The 17,404-nt window shown below is 33.7% G+C and overlaps 2 protein-coding genes and 6 non-coding genes across 8 annotated transcripts; 4 read left to right on the forward strand and 4 right to left on the reverse strand.

Moving 5' to 3' along the window:
* The first annotated feature begins 740 nt into the window (after positions 1-740).
* Positions 741-872, forward strand: R01E6.18. The gene has a single exon (NR_072428.1). It is a non-coding gene; the product is annotated as an Unclassified non-coding RNA R01E6.18 (non-coding RNA).
* On the reverse strand, positions 741-872 carry R01E6.10. The gene has a single exon (NR_072429.1). It is a non-coding gene; the product is annotated as an Unclassified non-coding RNA R01E6.10 (non-coding RNA).
* Positions 873-7,437: 6,565 nt separating this feature from the next.
* R01E6.2 (Pepsin inhibitor-3-like repeated domain-containing protein) lies at positions 7,438-8,488 on the reverse strand. Its single transcript, NM_077867.3, has 6 exons — positions 8,382-8,488; positions 8,178-8,262; positions 8,015-8,116; positions 7,824-7,967; positions 7,678-7,776; positions 7,438-7,628 (listed from the first exon to the last, which is right to left on the reverse strand). The coding sequence occupies exons 1-6, from the start codon at positions 8,387-8,389 to the stop codon at positions 7,569-7,571; spliced, it is 498 nt and encodes a 165-aa protein (NP_510268.2). The 5' UTR covers positions 8,390-8,488; the 3' UTR covers positions 7,438-7,568.
* A 39-nt stretch (positions 8,489-8,527) lies between these two features.
* Positions 8,528-8,584, reverse strand: R01E6.13. The gene has a single exon (NR_072431.1). It is a non-coding gene; the product is annotated as an Unclassified non-coding RNA R01E6.13 (non-coding RNA).
* Positions 8,528-8,584, forward strand: R01E6.9. The gene has a single exon (NR_072430.1). It is a non-coding gene; the product is annotated as an Unclassified non-coding RNA R01E6.9 (non-coding RNA).
* A 562-nt stretch (positions 8,585-9,146) lies between these two features.
* R01E6.7 (DUF19 domain-containing protein) lies at positions 9,147-11,906 on the reverse strand. The gene is made up of 6 exons (NM_077868.5): positions 11,775-11,906; positions 10,711-10,822; positions 10,471-10,599; positions 10,067-10,272; positions 9,668-9,791; positions 9,147-9,614 (listed from the first exon to the last, which is right to left on the reverse strand). The coding sequence occupies exons 1-6, from the start codon at positions 11,849-11,851 to the stop codon at positions 9,393-9,395; spliced, it is 870 nt and encodes a 289-aa protein (NP_510269.2). The 5' UTR covers positions 11,852-11,906; the 3' UTR covers positions 9,147-9,392.
* Positions 11,907-13,060: 1,154 nt separating this feature from the next.
* On the forward strand, positions 13,061-13,245 carry R01E6.12. The gene has a single exon (NR_072432.1). It is a non-coding gene; the product is annotated as an Unclassified non-coding RNA R01E6.12 (non-coding RNA).
* Positions 13,246-14,829: 1,584 nt separating this feature from the next.
* Positions 14,830-14,894, forward strand: R01E6.17. The gene has a single exon (NR_072433.1). It is a non-coding gene; the product is annotated as an Unclassified non-coding RNA R01E6.17 (non-coding RNA).
* The last annotated feature ends 2,510 nt before the right edge of the window (positions 14,895-17,404 follow it).

Raw genomic sequence — 17,404 nt, forward strand, 5'->3', positions numbered from 1 at the left:
CCACTTTTTGTAGTGCACTTCGAATTTAAAGATAACTTGCTAACAACGGCGAAAAATTTAACAAAAAACGTGTTGCGCTTCATATTTAGTAGTTGAATGTTTTACTATTGTTCAAAAACAATTGAGCGGTCAACGTTAAAAAGGGAGATGAGTTTGTGGGGGTGTTTTGCTCTATTAACTTTTCAAATATCATTCGCAATTTTTTATGGCAAATCAAAAATACAAAATAGTCTCAATTAAGCCAAAATCTGAAATTTACCTAAATTGCCAGTTACAATTGTAGTAATAGAAATGATTTGTGATTTGGAGTGAAGGTCATTTCAAATAGACAATGTAAGTTGCAGGGAGATTTTAAAAAAAATGTTCTAGCTTTTGTTGAGAATTCAAAACAAACAACTTGAAGATAAAAATAAGCTATTGAATGGGTTACTGTAACTACTGACAATTAACGAACACGCCAACTTGAAGATAATGACTGTATTTTGTGCCGGAACACACCACAACACAACGATTAGCCTTATTTTTCAAAAATCAAACCGAAAAAAAAGATGGTAAAAAAAGCGAGGGCAGGTGTCATTGAGGGGAACGACGCTAATTTCCGCCCCACGCCCTTCTCGTTTTTCACAACTTTTACCGGTTTTTGTTGCGTTGCTCTTTACTGCTCTTTCACTCTTTCCCTCCCATCATCTACCTTTCCTCGAGAGAGAGAGAGATGGGTCTATCAGGAAAGCTGTAAATTAGTGTAAATGAGTGTCTCTTTTCTTTTCTTCCGTGCTCATCAGTTATTTTTCGGACGGCGGCTTCTCCGCGTCCAGGGCGGAAGTGTCTGCTCGGCCGCACCAACGAACTCGCGACAAGAGTGGCAGGTTCTCCTTGATTCTTTTTTTTGCTCGAAATTTGATACTTTACTGATGTGCAAAGACCAAATGATCCAAAGAAAAGACCACATGAAAACGAGCAGTAGTAGATGTTGTTGAAACTTTTGTAAAAGGGCTCTAATGGGAACTTAATTTTTTACCGACATTTCGAAAAGTTCCAGTTAGTTGGTTTTCAAACACATTTCAAAAAAAATTTATGACTATTGTTAAGTAGTTTTTTTTTTCAAATATGAGTTGAAACTCGAAGTTCTAAGAAAAACCAAAAACCACGAAGTTAGTACTAGGATCATATCAGGGGTCAAACAAAATAATTTCAGGTGATAAGTAGATATCTCAGACATATGCAATTATAAATTCTTAAATTACCGAGTTTTGAAAAACAACACTGAACGATCTTGCATACCTAAGCCTTGCAAACGACATACTAGATTCTTAAACTACATACCCTCTCTACTGTAGAAAAAACTTTAAAGCATGGGTGCGAAATGGAAACTTCGGCAACTGTTAAATTTGCAATTATTGGGCTAAATATTTTTAACAATGTTTCACAGATCAAACTTAAATGTTTGCATGTCATCCTTCTTGGAAAAATTTGAAACAGTGTGCTTCAACATGTTGAACAATTTTCAATTGCTGCGCAACCAGATTCAATGTGACAACATTGTGAAGGTTTTTAACAGCTTCTTGTTTTTTTTCTCTATTTTACAAAATGACAATTCAGACATAGAAATGCAGAAGCAAATGAGAAAGAAGTAAGGAATAATAAAATTGAAAAAGGAAAGGAAGAGGCACTTTGGTGACGTAAGTTTAAAAGCTCTCTCATCCTACTTCTTTATCCACCCATAAAATGGTTCATTCCCATTTTTGGTGGAATTTCAGAAAGTAATAGAAATAGATGAGATGCATGACATTTTTCTAAAAGGATGCGTGTGTAATCCTGTGTACTTTTTGGGTGAAGACATTACAAAAATGCATGTGATACTATTTTATTTTTGGGTGCGAAATTGAAAAATATACACAGCGAAAAGTGTGAAAATATAGGGGTTTGACGATTGGAATAGTGTTGCTAGTACTCGGTATGGCTAAAAAACGTTTTTTGTTTCAAAAATCAATATTTGAATGTGTCTTGGCATTTCGAAGGTAAGTTTCATGATCTATCATTATTTGAATTTTTCGAGCTGATATCTGTAATTAGCTGGTATTTTGGAAAGTACTTTTAGCATTTCGATAAACATTGTCAAAGTTTAATTTTTGTCGTGATGTAAAATATTGATTGTAATGCTTGATTTTTTAAAAAAAAGTTCAATTACACAGTCTCCTCACGTGGAAATGACCCAACAAGGGGGCTTGCGCGTTTCTCGTGAGCGTGGGAAAACTTTAACACTGAAAAGTGATTTCCTTCTTTTTTTGTTACTTTAAAGTCGGTTTCATGGTTTTTAATTAGCTAACAATTGTTCATATAACTGAAAGTTTTCAATTTAGAACATAGTCTTTGATTGAACCTGATGAATTTGAAATATGAAGAAAAAACACAAAATTAACCATTTTCGGATATTTCTCAAATTCCCACGCAATGCACGAGAATTGCGCCAACAAACCGATTTCGAGCTGAGGAGACTGTGAATTACCATAAAATGGCAGAAAATATTTTCTGTTGAATACTAATCATTCCTTATACATAAAAAAATACTGTCCGTCTGTTCATAGTTTATAGCCTATGTAGTCTTTAAGATCTGTGACGGCACACCCAAACTCGGTCAGTATAGTGGGCGGGGTCTGTCACCTTTCGTGGCGAGACCCTTCGTGGTGAGACCCGTCGTGGTGAGACCCTTCGTGGAAAGACCCTTCGTGGTGAGACCCTTCGTGGTAAGACCCTTCGTGGTGAGACCCATCGTGGTGAGACCCTTCGTGGTGAGACCCATCGTGGTGAGACTTTTCGTGGTAAGACCCATCGTGGTGAGACCCTTCGTGGCGAGACCCATCGTGGTGAGGCCCATCGTTGTGAGACCCTTCATGGTGAGACCCATCGAACGGCTGATAAATAATATTTATTTTCAAATGATGTTGCAAATATCAGCACCCTTAATTTCCTCGAAAACAATGAAAGAAAACAAATCTAGCTTAAAAATAAAATACGGTTGTATCAAAATTGGTCTAGGATTTCCGTTTTTAAAGCAACAGGAGCATTCAACTTTTTCAGAAAGTTATTATAATTTTCCAGATTGAATATTCGAACGGTTACTGTATTTTTCTTTTCTCTCATTAAAGAAATGTCCTTTCTCATATTTTCAATAAAAAACTACCACAATGGCAAATTAGAAAATCTACAGTTCAGAGTTTAAAAAATGGCGGCTCTGTGAGAACCCACTAGAAACGATGTTCAATAGATATAATCAAAAATACAGACTTTTGTGAAAAAAATCAACATAACTCCGAAAAAGTTCATATTGGGTGGGTGGTGGATGTGCATATTTCTACCTCATCAGGGTCAGGTCAGATGGATAAAAAATTAATGTGTTAAAGGTAACGAGTTACCATAGCACGCAAGTCACTCGCGAAATGTTTCCCATTTTCCACTTTTCTTCCGGGATTATTTTTAGGCACATGCCGAGAAAAGAGTTCTCCTCCTTTTTCATCTTTCTTCTATTCTCCTTTGGCGCCCCATTCTTTCAAGTTCGGCAACGAGATCAAAAGGGTCTTGGGAAGAAGAAAAGGAGGTCTAGGAGGAGGTAGGAGCAGATTCTTGTGCAATTTGAGGGCTTCCGGCAATTTGTGATACTTGTGGAAAACTGCAGCAAAAGGATTTTCACGGAGAGTGAGAAAGAGAGAGAGGACAGAAATATTTAGAAAATCTTAGAATTCAATGGAAATGTCACTTCTTTTCATACCTTTGCAAGAAACTAAACAACTCCGCTACCAAGTTCCCACTCGTTTTTTTATTGACTCCAGGATAATGGTACTGCTATTTTTCTATTTTTCGGCGCTAAAAAGAAGAATCGGAAATTGGTGGGGACCTCTGTGACGTCATGCACCACTTAGCAACTTTGCGGATGAAGAAGCCCCCATGAAGAAAATAAAAGAAGGGGCGAATGAAGAAAATGAAGTATGAAGAAAAATGAAAAGGATGAGAAAGGAGAAGATGAAATGAGATGAAATAGGTTGGAAGAGATAAGGAATGAAAACGAAGAAAAAACAGCACATTATAAATTGAGGTTCCTATGTGCTGTTATTTGGGTTAAATATAACTTTTCAATGGCAGCTGACATTAGACGGCCGGCAGTGGGGAGAAAAAAAGGGATGAGAACAGATTTCGACAGAAGGATAGACTCATTGACATGCGTAACACACGATACTTCATCGAGCTATTATCAACCATTTCTATACGGCTTGTATATGTTGTTGAAACTTGAGAAGTACTAGAAAACTTCTGGAAAGTTGTCTGTAATTGTGGAACTTTTTCAGAAAAAGACAATTCCAATTTTTCAAAAAAAAAAGAAAGAAGAATTTCCTTTCTTCCCTAACAACAATTTAAACAAGACTGGCAATGTTTTAAAAATTGGGAAAATTAGCCCGGTTAAAAAAATGTATTTTTTGATCAACCGTAAATACAAAACTTCTTCAAAAAAACTTGTTGTCATTCTTGTTCAGATAGAAAAAATGATGTGTAATCGTTTTTTAATAATAGCTATTTTTGTTTTACTTTCAGATAAATTTATAACTTTTTTACACTATTTTGAGTGAATCAATAATTTTGTTCCAGACAGAGTTTTTTTTCAATTTTAAGAATTTTTCTAAAAATGTTTCCTGTTGAGTTTTGAATACTTTTTACCCTCTTTTTTTCTACGTTTGCAACGGAAACTGTCGTACTTGCAAGGTGATATTGAAATTTTCATAATTTCAGATATAAATTGTGGATACAGAAAAATATGAACTTACGAAACAAATTATATTCCTAAAATTTTGAAAAGTTCCCGACTCAAAAGTTAAGCGTTTAAAAAACTAGATGCATAAACCATCAGAACTGAGTTCAACTTCCTATTCATATGATTTCAGAAATTGATGCAAAGAAGGCCAGTATAAAAAACTCAACGCTGAAAAAAATCAATGTTAAAAAGCAGCAATTCTTTTGAGAGGAATTCAAGTAAATAATGATTTGAGTTTTCGAAACGGTGAATGTAAATGCTCAGCCACGCGCAGTGACTAATTAGAGGTGTGTGACGTATCTATTTCTCACTGCTCTAGTTTTGAGCTTGACATTTCAAACTTGCTTGTTTTGGGCCAAAATACTACTATGAAAAGCTCGATGAGAGGTTTCTCACGAAACAATGACTCAATTTCATGTTTTCGTTTCTTATATGAATAATTAAAGAAGTAGAGTAGTAGAAGAGGGTGAAATGTAAACGATGAAAAAAAAACTTCACTTGTTAAGGATTAAAGCTATCTATTTAACTGATGATAGTTTAAAACAAAAGTAGCTTAATGCCAAAAAGATTTGTGGGAGATCTTCATTTCATTCACAGAAAAAACTAATTTCAGAAGTGATTTTATAAATTTTATGGAAATAAATTTAAGCCAATAGCAGGTTTTTTAAGACATTTATTTCATAAACAGTATGCCATGATAATTGATTAATATATAAAACAATAGTAACCAGGTATATACAAATGTTTTGATAACTGTGGAGCCGCGGGGGGCAAGTATCAAAAATTGAAAAAAAGTTTTTTTAACAATTGGAATAATATTTTTAAAGCCGAACAATACTAAAAAATCTTGTAAACAAAATATTTTGAAACAGCATAATTTTGTAAAAATAGTTTGGTTGGTCGTCAAAAACTTTGTCCAATAATAATTTTTCAGGGAAACGTTTCCATCTTCGAAGAAATTTCCGGAGTTGACGAAATTATTTTTTGAAAAAGTCACAGTTTTTTCACTGAAAAATGTTTTCTTTCAGGTTTTTGCAACCGTTTATATATTCTGACACTGAAAAAATATTTTATTTAAAACAAGGTCTACCTGTCAAAGCTTAAAAAAGCAAAAACGGGCTGAAGCCTGAAAGAGTGGTTACAGACAGGGGCAATTTGCGTGATCAGAAAGTTTCGACTTTTTGGCCTACTGAATAAAAACTGTGTGGTCTTATAGGTTTGTATCAATGTTTCGAACATGACTAAAACATGATCCAACAAAATTACATAAGCAATCTTTCTTCCAGTTTAAATTTTTTTAAATCAAGTTTACATATTATTACTACTAATTCATTTGAATTAAGTGCGTTTTTTTGTTGCTAAACTATCTAAGTTTATCAGAACAAGTTTTAGAGTTCAACCAAAAAAGAGAAACTTCATTGTTTCAAAAAACTCATCTTCGTCATTTTCTCTGGGAATTACGCCTCACTGAGCATGATCCCAAAAATAGTTTTCATTTTCTGCCATAAGATAATAGTTGATTTCAACTGATTTCAACTCGACGCGATGTGATGTTTGAACCTATTTCTTGACGATTTTCTGACAATCATGGGAAAAGTAGAATGTTTACAGACCCGAACGAGAAGGAAAAGCGACCGGAATGAAGAATTGCGGGATTATTTGGTTTGATTTTTTTGTTTTTCGTTATTTCCGTAATTTTCTTTTTTTCCTTTCTACTTTTTTGTTCAAACCCAACGACACGTGTATTCCAATGAATGTTTTCCTTATATTGATAGTCGCCAGAAACTAACGACGCTGCATGAGAAAAGGAAAAGGGAAGCAATTGAGAAAAAAATCAAAAAAGTGTGAAAGGAAGCCTATTGTTTCATACAAATTGTTCTCTTCCGAGTCCGATTCCGATTCATCCAAGCGTTTTTTGTATTCCTCATATTTATTGCAACGTGGTTGAATGCGTAAGCAACTAGACAGTTGAAAAAAAAGAAGACGGGGGGTTCTGGTTTCTTTGGAACAAAGTGTTTCATTCTCTTGGGAAAAGGGAAGATGTTTATCAAAATACTTATAATCCTATACACATATGAATAGACTCGTAATTGAGCACTGGGATTCTGCGCAAAATAACAACTCAGTGGGGGAAAAATAAAAACTTCAATATGATTGAATCCTTGAAAGAGGGATTTTATTTGAAGGTGTCGTTGTTGGTGTAGGAAGTTTCAAAATTAGGTTTTTCATCCTGACGGGGCAAATGATGAATGAAACAGTTTTCAAATTAATTTTTTTTGCATAGTTTTTTGATAAAAACTCTCGTCGTATATAAAATTGTAATTTTCTAGACAGTCAAGCAAATATGCGGCAAAGTGTATGTATGCATTTTCAAATTACATGAAAAATCTATTCAGCTTAGTATGTAGATATGTTCTTTTAAAAAATACATTTCTTTTGGCAACTCGAAATAGAGTAGAAGGCAATGAAATAATTCTTGAACATTCTCCATTTTGCATGTTGTGGAAACCGCAAAAATAAATTGGTTCATGGTGTATTTCTCAAGCTTAATCAATAATTTTTGTATTCTTCATTCAGTTCCAACTTTTTTTCAATGCACTTTACAGTTTGTCAAATTGCTCAGATTTTCAAAAAATAGATGTTTAGAAATTTCATTGAAATTACGAAAAACTCCTGATGGAATCAATAGCTCAACACCATCTCAAAGAATAAACAAGAAATTCAAATATTTACACAAAATCTAAAATTAGATTTACGGATTTCTTGCTCAGAGTTCTGTACAGAATTCGAGTCCTTTGTAGATATCCGTTGGTGGTGTAGTTCCTGGCTGAAAATTTTCGATTCAAGTTACGCCACTTAGTTTTTAAACAGCTTACAGTAACTGCGGCAAGTTTCTTTGCAAAATCAGCAAGCTTTCCCTTTTCCTTCTCTTCAAGCTCGCGTGCAAGTACTGTGCCAATGTATACCTTGTTGTTCTGTAATATTGCTTTGAAGTGCATATATAAGTTTATAATAAATTTACTTGAACTGTACAAGCTCCGAAAATGTACATTGTAGTGTCGGCTCCAGTGCAGAAAGATGGAAGGGTTGGTCGAATTGGCATTGGAGGTACTGTAGAATTCTTAGCTTCATTCTCCTCAGCCTTGTCAAAAGCTTCATTTATTTTCTGAAATTTGTGAAAATGGGCTACATTTTCAAAAAAAGTCTGTTTACCGTATTGAAAACATGAAGTTCCTTCTTGTATTTTTTGAAGGAATCTACTTCGTCTTTTTTCAATTGACGAATGAGGTTTCCATGTGAGAAGAGGAGGTTCTTCTGAATGAAAAAAAAAATTTAAAGTAACTAAAACATACCTAAGTTAAAGTTGAAATTTTACCGTAACAATACATGCAGCACTTGCACCATTGTTATAGTTGAAAGGAAGGACAAAGGGAAAAAGAAGTGCCAGGCTAGCGAGGATTCTGAAATTAAAATTATCAAATAAAAACGTTTCAAAAAATCACTTATATTCGAGTAAAAATAGAAATGACTGTAGAAGAACCAAATTCGTAAGTATTTCTTTTTTCAAAAAAAAACCTACCTTATCATAATTTGTTCGATATTTCAGTTATCCGAAGCCACAAAATCAAGTCACCACAAATCGTACTTATTTTCGTCACTTTATACTCCAATTTCTCAAAAACCTGAAGGGTGGGCTTAGCAAATTGTTTCAAAACAAAATCGCGGCCGCCCATTTCATTGTTCAGAAACTGCCTGCATAACGGATTGATGATTTTAATCCGAGCTTCTTTTCTGTGCTCCGACCTCCACAAAACCTTCCAAAAGTACACAAAACTGACCGATAGGAAACGGTGAAGAAGAGCACGAGTAAGCTGGTCTTTCGGCTACCTGAAGAGCAGCGGGCAAAACACGGAGAGCAGGCGACATTAAAAAAGCGAGTGATCACAGAAAAACTGTACGATGATGGATTGTGCCTATTTGCTTAGGTTTCGTGTGTTTTCGGATGATGAGATTGGCTCGAGAAAAAAAAACGAACAGGTTTATATTTGAACAATCGTCTAGAAAAGTTGAAAACATTGAATTTTCAAACAGAGCATCTTTTTAGAAGGATTATTTCTAGTGTTGAATTTCAAATTTTACTACCTGTAGCTGTGTAGAAAAGTGAAAAAAAAATTGTTTGCAAAGCAGCTCACAATGAGTTTTGTCATAGGCTGTCAATTCGTATAATTAACCTGAAAACTTCTCAGAAATTTTTAAGTCTCTCCACCGAACCAGTGGGGAAATTTCAGTACGCTTTATACTTTGTACTAACAAAAAACATGCTTGGTCATATTTGTTTCAGTCAAAGCTTCAAACAGTTTATTTCAAAATCAAATCATCGATATCATATTTTAAAAGACAATATAGGATAAGAAGATGGCAAAGATATGGGGTTTTAGATCGTGTTCAATTTTGAGTGAAATATTTAATGAAATCAATGTAACATTTTAATAAATCTCATCTTAAATTAGATAAAAATGAATGCAAAATTTATATTTTAAAAAACCAAAGAAAAACTGAAAACCCATCAAATTCATTAAAAAAAAACTGGTCAGTATAAAAGCATAGAAATTAATGAAAGAGCAGAGAGAATTGAAAGTACTGTAGAAATGTGTTTTGTTTTCGATACGTTACTGTGCACCAACCTTGCTTCCTTCCATTCATCCCACGCCAGCGTGTCTTGATCTGGTGACGTCGGCTCGAGTTGATCGCAATTGATTCCACATTGCACGTCGAATCGGAGACGCTCGCACAAGCATCGTGTAACGAGGGACTGAAAAAAAAACCGGGGAAAGTGCATCGATAAGATGAATAAAGTTCACTCACATGGTAGCAATTAGCGTGATGGAGTGAGTACATTTCGGAGAGTGTAGATCTAACAACCAGGCACTCTCGTTCTTTGTCCGTTTCGTCGTACATCAAAAGCTTTTTTGAGGTGTCCATTTTAATTCTGAAATTTGGAAAATTTCAAAGATGTTGAGGGACTGAATGGTAAATATTAGATGGGACACAAATTATATTTTCTAATATGTCGAAAGTTTTTAAAATGTTAGAATGTACATTCTGTGACTATTTTAATTTGGCAAAAATCAGCATTAGATTTAGTATTTTAGTAAAATGTGAACAATTTAAATTTTTAAATTTTTTCGAACCACTAAAAATAAAAGTGGTTAAGACCCAGCGACCTTATGAAAATTGAAAAAAAATACCCCAAAAAAAATAAACCTTAATAACCTATGCCGATCGTACTGTGGGTAACCGGCCAATGGCTTCATTTGCTCTTCACATTGAGCCATAATATTGTGCACATGGTCACTGGAACAGTTTTTACTCCGGCTCAATGAGCACTGTGTCTGTAGATAGCCGAGTGCAGATATTAACTGAACCGGAGACGGAAAGTTTTGAGCCGGGGCCCCGAGGATAGGAAGAGTCTGTAAAGAGGTTTTTGAAAATTATTCATAGCTATAATAATTGTACAACTAATTTTTTCAACAACTAATTTTTTTGTAATCTCAAAAAATTTGTCAATTTCCAGTTTTTCGAGGTAAATTAAATGTTTTCTTAATAATTGTCTGATATCACACATTTTTGTGAAATACTATTGGACAAAATATTGATTTCTCACTTACCCCTTCGGCTTTTTGTTTCTTCGATGAATGGCAACTACTTAGTGCCTGTTTATACCCTAATGCTCCAACTCTTGCCACTGACCCCGCATCACACTTCCCTACCCTTGCTTCGAAGCATTCGTCCAGGAACTGAAAAAAAAATACACAAAGTTCGAGCAACACGAATCAGATCAGAAATCCAGGAAATGATGGATGTTGCAAAAACAGATACATATATGCACGCTACATGCGGTAACTCACCGTGTAATGGACACACCGGAAAGAGATCTCACGTTGTTGACACACTTCGGATATCATGCCAAATAGCTCTGCAAAACAGCTCACTGCAACCGTTGAGTTGCACTTTGCATTTCTGAAAACAAAAGAGAATATGGGAAGGAGATTTTAATAATATTGAGACTGTTAAATTGATAAAATTATGGCAATTGGCAAACAACTACTGATGTTTATTAAAACGTTGTTTTTTCTTTAAAGACTTGAAATAAATGTTCCCAGGGTTTGGAAAAAAGTGGGTTATTGAAATTAGGTTCTAGTAGCCGTAAAAAAATTTCAAAAACTTTCTAAATGCTTCATTTGATTTTAATTTTTCATTTCATATAAAAGAAGTACAAATGCATTATCATGAAGTTAACAACCTGATAAACTACAATCAAAAGAGGGAATGATATATTTTATACTCAACGAGACTTTTTCCAAACCAGCTGCCATATTGCACCTTAAGCACAAAACAGCCTTATGACGCCACTTACGCCGCAAGGCATCCCCATGTATAGTGCGGCGCGGAACCCCGAACGTTTCGGCCGCTTCCAAATAACTATCTTCTTTCGCACTACGTTGCGCATAGCATTGCTGCACACAACTACGGTGTGCAGACGTGAACACCGGAGTTCACGCCAAAATGCCCAGCGCAGCAAACGGCGAAGGTCGGCTGGCGTGAGGCGCCGCGCCGCTTGGAAGCCTTACTAAAAATAGCTGTTACAATATTCATTTAATCCATTTAAATCCACTTAAATCCATTTAAAAGTACCCAACCGTAATTTGAGAATAACCTTATAGTGTTCAAATCAAGTGTAAACGGCAGTTGCAGCAATTTTCTTAAAGTGGATATTAATGGGATTTCCGATTTCAAAAAATTAAAATCGCCGAAAATATGATCTTGATAATTTCAGAAGCACGCGTATATTTTACTATAAGCATTTTCGCTTTTCAGACGTAATATGACTTAAGCCTTGAATGCTCATACTCCCTCAATCATATTCATTCCAGTGGTGCTCTTTTCATATCAATTCCTATTTAAAACTCACGAAGGTACAAAAGATCGAATAATGAAGGTGCTAGAAAATTGAAAAAGGTAGAATAAAAAGAGTAAAACGGCACGCATGAAGACATCTGGGTTAACTTTCCGCTCTCATTCCTGAATTTGTGATTGTTTCAACCTGAAAAAAGTCATTTTGATTTAAAGTGGAAAATTGAAAAGGATAGCGAATGAAATAAAATAGAAATGGAAAAAAGGATATTATATAAATAGCAGATTGCCTAGATTTAGATATTTCTCTACCTACGTATTCTTCCTTCCCATTTCCTGCTTAAGCTGAACTTCAAGAATCAGAATGATGTAATCAACGCTGAAATTTGGGAGCAAGTCCAAAAAACTATACTGTGCAAGATGGGGAGAGTTAAGTGTATAAATTGTAAAGAAAAAATCAGTTAAACCAGAAAGATTTAAACGAAAATCTTGACTCGTGTATTAATTATTTAAATTAATGAATAGTAGTAAGAAATAGATGGTTTTAAAGCATATCTGCGTATTCAAATAAGACAATGAACTAATAGAGTGCGAGCACAGATAATAAATCCCATTGGCATTTGTCTGAAACTATCCGTCATTGATACCATATTACAAATATTGCAGAGGCTATTGAATGCCAAAGACTAAGAGGAAATTTTAAAACATGTTAAAATTTCGAAAAATGGCATTGCAAACTAAAAGTACAAACCGAAGATATTTAGCTTTCATTTCATTTTGATGATTTTATAGAAACCTACCTGCAAAAAAAAAAGAATAATGTGAGTTTTATAGAACTTCAATAGTGGTTAACGTTGTTGTAAAGTGAGAAGTACCTAATTCAAAAAATTTTATATCTCACCAAAAACTACAAAAAGAAGCTTCAGTTTCAATTTCAAAGTATAGTCTAAAAGCGGATGCATAAAATGATTCATGCCGCTTTACATTTCCCTCATTTTTCCCAGCACCAAAAACGACACGCAAAATAGTGGGTTTTTGAAGTAGGAGGTCCGTCAGGTTGTATTCTCAAAAAAAAAAAGAAACATCTGTGCTCAGATTGGGAAATGTTGGAATGTGAATATTATTCGAGAGAAGTGTGAAGGAAATAATTGTTGTGACCATTGGTCAGAACATTTGTAGTTCAGTTCCCATTTTGCATATTGGGGAGTTCGAATAAAGTAGTTATTTTGCTTTACTTGAAAATTTAAAAAAGTTCTAGTGTTTTCTCTAATATTTTTAAATTAACTCTATTTGATATACCCTAAGATTAACCCAACTTTATATTTCGCATTTTAAAACCCCGAAAAGTAGATGAAAGAATTCAAAAAGCGTTTCCTAAAGCTTTCAGAAATCAGACAACATCAAACATTTTTTAGTTGGTAAATTAAGAAGAATGAACAATGAGGCAGACACAAAACCGCCGCGCGGACTGGCAAAGGAGGGATTGGAAGCTCAAATTTCGTTGCGTTGTCTTCATTCAAATCTCACCCCTCCCCACTATTTTGTTTTTTTCTATAGTTTTTCCTTTTTCTGGTTTAATGAAAAGTTTAAAACATCAATTTAATCATCGAGATTATATTTTATTAAAAAGGTTTTTTTTAATCATTTGAAGAAAAACATTAAATCCATGAGATGAGGTTTTATAACATTGATCACAAATTTCTGAATATTCTGGTAATAAAAAAAAAGAAAGGCTCATTGAAAGAATCCTTGCAATATTTTGATATATTGAGTCAGAAAGAAGAATAAGTCGTTTTGTTTTGTTTAGCTCTGATCAATAATCTTGGAAGAAAATGGCGAGACAAGCGGTCAGGTGAAAAGAAAAGGAATCTATCGAAAAAAGGAAAATCCCCTCCGTCTGCTCATCCGACTAACAAAAATCCGTGAGGCACAAAAAATCAAAGCAGAAAGTTTTTATTCGCTTGCCCATAAAGGATTTGGATGCTATAGTTACTGATAATCAGGAAGAAATATTCAGAGAAGGAAATGGTAAAAAAGAACATTTGATGAAAAAATAAGAGGAAAAATAACTTTTTCATAATGGAATCTAAAAATGGCAAAATTAATAAACCAATTAAATAACACCCTATTTTTAATGTCATCATAATCAACATTTTTTAAACTTTGCTCTAACTTTTGTACTACTGTAATTTAATAAAACTGTGTATGGTATTTCAACCATGAATATCAAAAACTATATTTTCAAGTCTCTGAATGTACAAATGAGTGTCACAGAATGTATTTCCATAATGTACGGTGTTTTAATACACAAACACCGAAAAAACTATTCAAATATTAAGTATAGTTAAACACTTAAATTTCAGGAATTTTCTGTTCAGTAACAATTTAAAAATATTTCAATAATCAGGCATTATTTATTTGAGTAACAATTCTTGTTTTAAACCAGGTACAAAAAACTTTCAAAACGTGCAGCTGTAAAAATAAAGTCAGCTCTAATTACAGCTTTGTTCCTTACAAAGTGCAACATGCAATTTTTGTCTTAGTTTAAATGCATTTCCTGGTGTACCAAATTCATATGAAAAAATCCCAGTCATCGGGAATATGAGAAGAATGTTAGGAAAAAAGACGCAAAAAATTGAACAAATTACCGAGACAAAGGCTTTATTCTGGCTAATTTAGTAAGGACATCTTTTAAAGAAGCTGAGATTTTTTTAGATTCAGAAACTGATCAAAAAAATAATGTGGAAAATTGTTAGGATGGGAAGAGAAAATGCATATGTGAAATGGAGAAATCAGATATTTAAAAAATTGGTTCAAAATTGGCAAATTAAGGATAAATAGTCAATAAAAAAGGACTGTACTTTTCAGATTTTACTCTAAATTTAAACCTTCAAAGGAAAAGTGCACACACTTGAAAATTGATTGAACTTTTTTCAAATTTCGTCTGTAGGGACACTCTTGCTCTAAAAAAAAACTTAGACTCACTTTGATATTCATGCTCATCAATGGTTTTGGGTTCAAACATTCTTTTATTTTAACCGTCTTCTGACTCTGTGTCGTACTGCAACAAACTGCCAAGGAAAAGTGCACGTAGAGTTAGAAAACATAAAAGGAAAAAGGGAAGGTTATTGAAACTGGATCCAATTAATTGGGGAAGAGAAACTAAGGCTTCGCAGTATTCACCACCAAACTACCACTGAGAGTTGTGCGCACATCGTTTCGAGTTTCACTTCTGCGCCAGTGGAAGGCGTACGGAAATGATAGTTTTTGTATTTTCGTTACAGATGGCGAAATGGAAAAGAAAATAAGATTCTCACTTTTGCGCAAAAAGAAAATACAAAAAAGCTTGGTGGTTTTAAAATGTTTTTCAAGTGAAATTGGAAATTTTGTTTTCATGAAATTTGTTTAGTTCTGAAATTAGACAACATGTCACGGAGGGCTTCAAAGGTGTACGACTGAACTGAAATTTCAGAATTCAGTTTTAGTCGTAATTATTAGTATTTCAATTTGAAAAAAAAAAATTTTTTAAACGAGAATAGTCAAAATGTTACAGGACTGTTTGAAATTGCACTTCAAAACTGAAAATTAACTATTTTGACCATTTTGGCGGTGGCCATATATTGAACAAAAAAAAACAGTGTCAAGTGATGCATTCTTCAAATAAAAAATGATTTGAGAGGCAACTTTTTTGAAAAATTTGAAATTGAATTCACAAGTGCAGAGTTGGTTTGTATAGTTTTGTAATTGTTTTTTTTAACAGAAAATTGCAAGGGTGTACTTTTCTATGGGATTATTAATTAAAAGTGTTAGACGTGAAAAAAAACCGAGAACACGATTATGTACGTTATTTAATGCAACTTAAAGTAAAGTATGAGGAGAGTATAAAAATATCGATAAAATAGAAAAATACCAAACGTGAGAAAGACATTTATTAATAAAATTGATACTTATTGTATGAATGTTTCCATACTTTTAAGTTTTCATTTAAGTTACTGTGGTATTTAAGAAATGAATCCAACGAATCAAAAAATTATCTGTAACTGATTATTTTAAATAAATGTGATTTTTTATATGCATTTTGCTAAAAAATTACTATAAATAAAATATAATATTATATGATTTACTTATGAACAAAACAAAAAGAAAAGTGAAAAAGTGAATAGCGACCTATTGAATAAGAAAAGAGCACGAAAAACCGGAGTCTACTTCAGATTTTCTGTTCATCCCCTCTCTTTTTCTATAAGATGATATGGATCTTTAGCCGAAGAATATACACTTCAAAATAATAAAATTGTGATTTTTGAACCTGCATTTAAATGTTCGATTGAAAAAAAGTATTGAGTGAGAAAAGTTTAATAGTTGTAGTAAATGTGTGTAATCTAATAATCTTTATCCCATCGATGAGCCCAAAGATGTGTCATGTGGTCATGGAGATTAATGAAAATGCGAAGAGGCTCGGCCGACAAAACGAATCCTTCCTTAATCTGACAAGATTTGAGCGTCCAAGTGTCTGTGTGTGCGTTTGACGAAAAGGTGCGCAAGTGTGTGTGTGTGCCTATCAGCGACTATGTCCATTTAAAGAGAATAGTGGAATGATTTTGGGATGGAGAAGTGTGTGATGAGGAGACACATACGTATTCACATACATACAAATCGCATAAGAAATAGAGTAATTTCCCATGGAGTTGGTTGGGGTGGGGGGAATTGGGAGTGGAATGTGTGCTCTGGCTCGATTTCTTTACCTAATCATACTCTATTGTCCGAATTGTCCATTATGCACTTTAACTGAACATACTGATCAGAGGTAGGAATTAGTGAAAGATATGTGAAGATCAGAAAATTCTAAAATGGAATAGTTTTGATTTTCAAAATGAAAATTTGCCTCGGTGTCTTTTTGCCAGCTCTCACAAATGGGCCAAAACCATAGCACTGCATATGATCACTGATTGATCTCTATCAAAAAATTATTAATGACTATAATTTTCTGAACATATTTAAAAACCTCATCAGAAATTTATTTGGAGTGCTCCAAAACATCAAAAAATTAGAATTAAAATATTCTAGAAAATAGATGATTAACGTGAAAAGTGATAAAACTACTGTATTCGTAAAAAGTTTTTATCCGCGGTTATACTTTTTTAAAGAATTTGCCAACATGTTCTATTTTTCACTTAATAATTCTAAAGAATTTTAAGAAAATATTTATATGTTTCTGTGAACGTAATATTTTTAATATTCCGCAAAAACATTATACCACTCTTAAAAATACTTATCAATAATTCTAATATTATTGGATTTCCAGGCGCCCTTTTTTGGTATCGCTAGATATGTTTAAAGTGCCAAAATTGCTTGCAAAAATGAATTTTTTAACTTTGAGTGGCGCTAACTTGAGGTACGTGAAAGATACAAAAATGTAATCAATTACAATATTAACGAACGCATCAATAGCTACATTTTATCAGCTGATCACTTTTTTGTATATGCACTGGTTGCTGAGCTACGATGAGTTTTAGTGGAGCTGGTCCAATTTTTCAAAACCTCTTTCTTTTCACTCTATGACCCGTAACTCCAAAACCAGTGGACCGATCGAAAAATGTTTAACTAACAAAACATTTATCTGTTTATTATGAACATTTTCCAATTAAAAATATTTTAATGTACCCCATGCTGGCAAAGATATGCGTCCTT

This window comes from Caenorhabditis elegans, chromosome X, assembly GCF_000002985.6.
Source record: "Caenorhabditis elegans chromosome X".
NCBI classification, from domain to species: domain Eukaryota; kingdom Metazoa; phylum Nematoda; class Chromadorea; order Rhabditida; family Rhabditidae; genus Caenorhabditis; species Caenorhabditis elegans.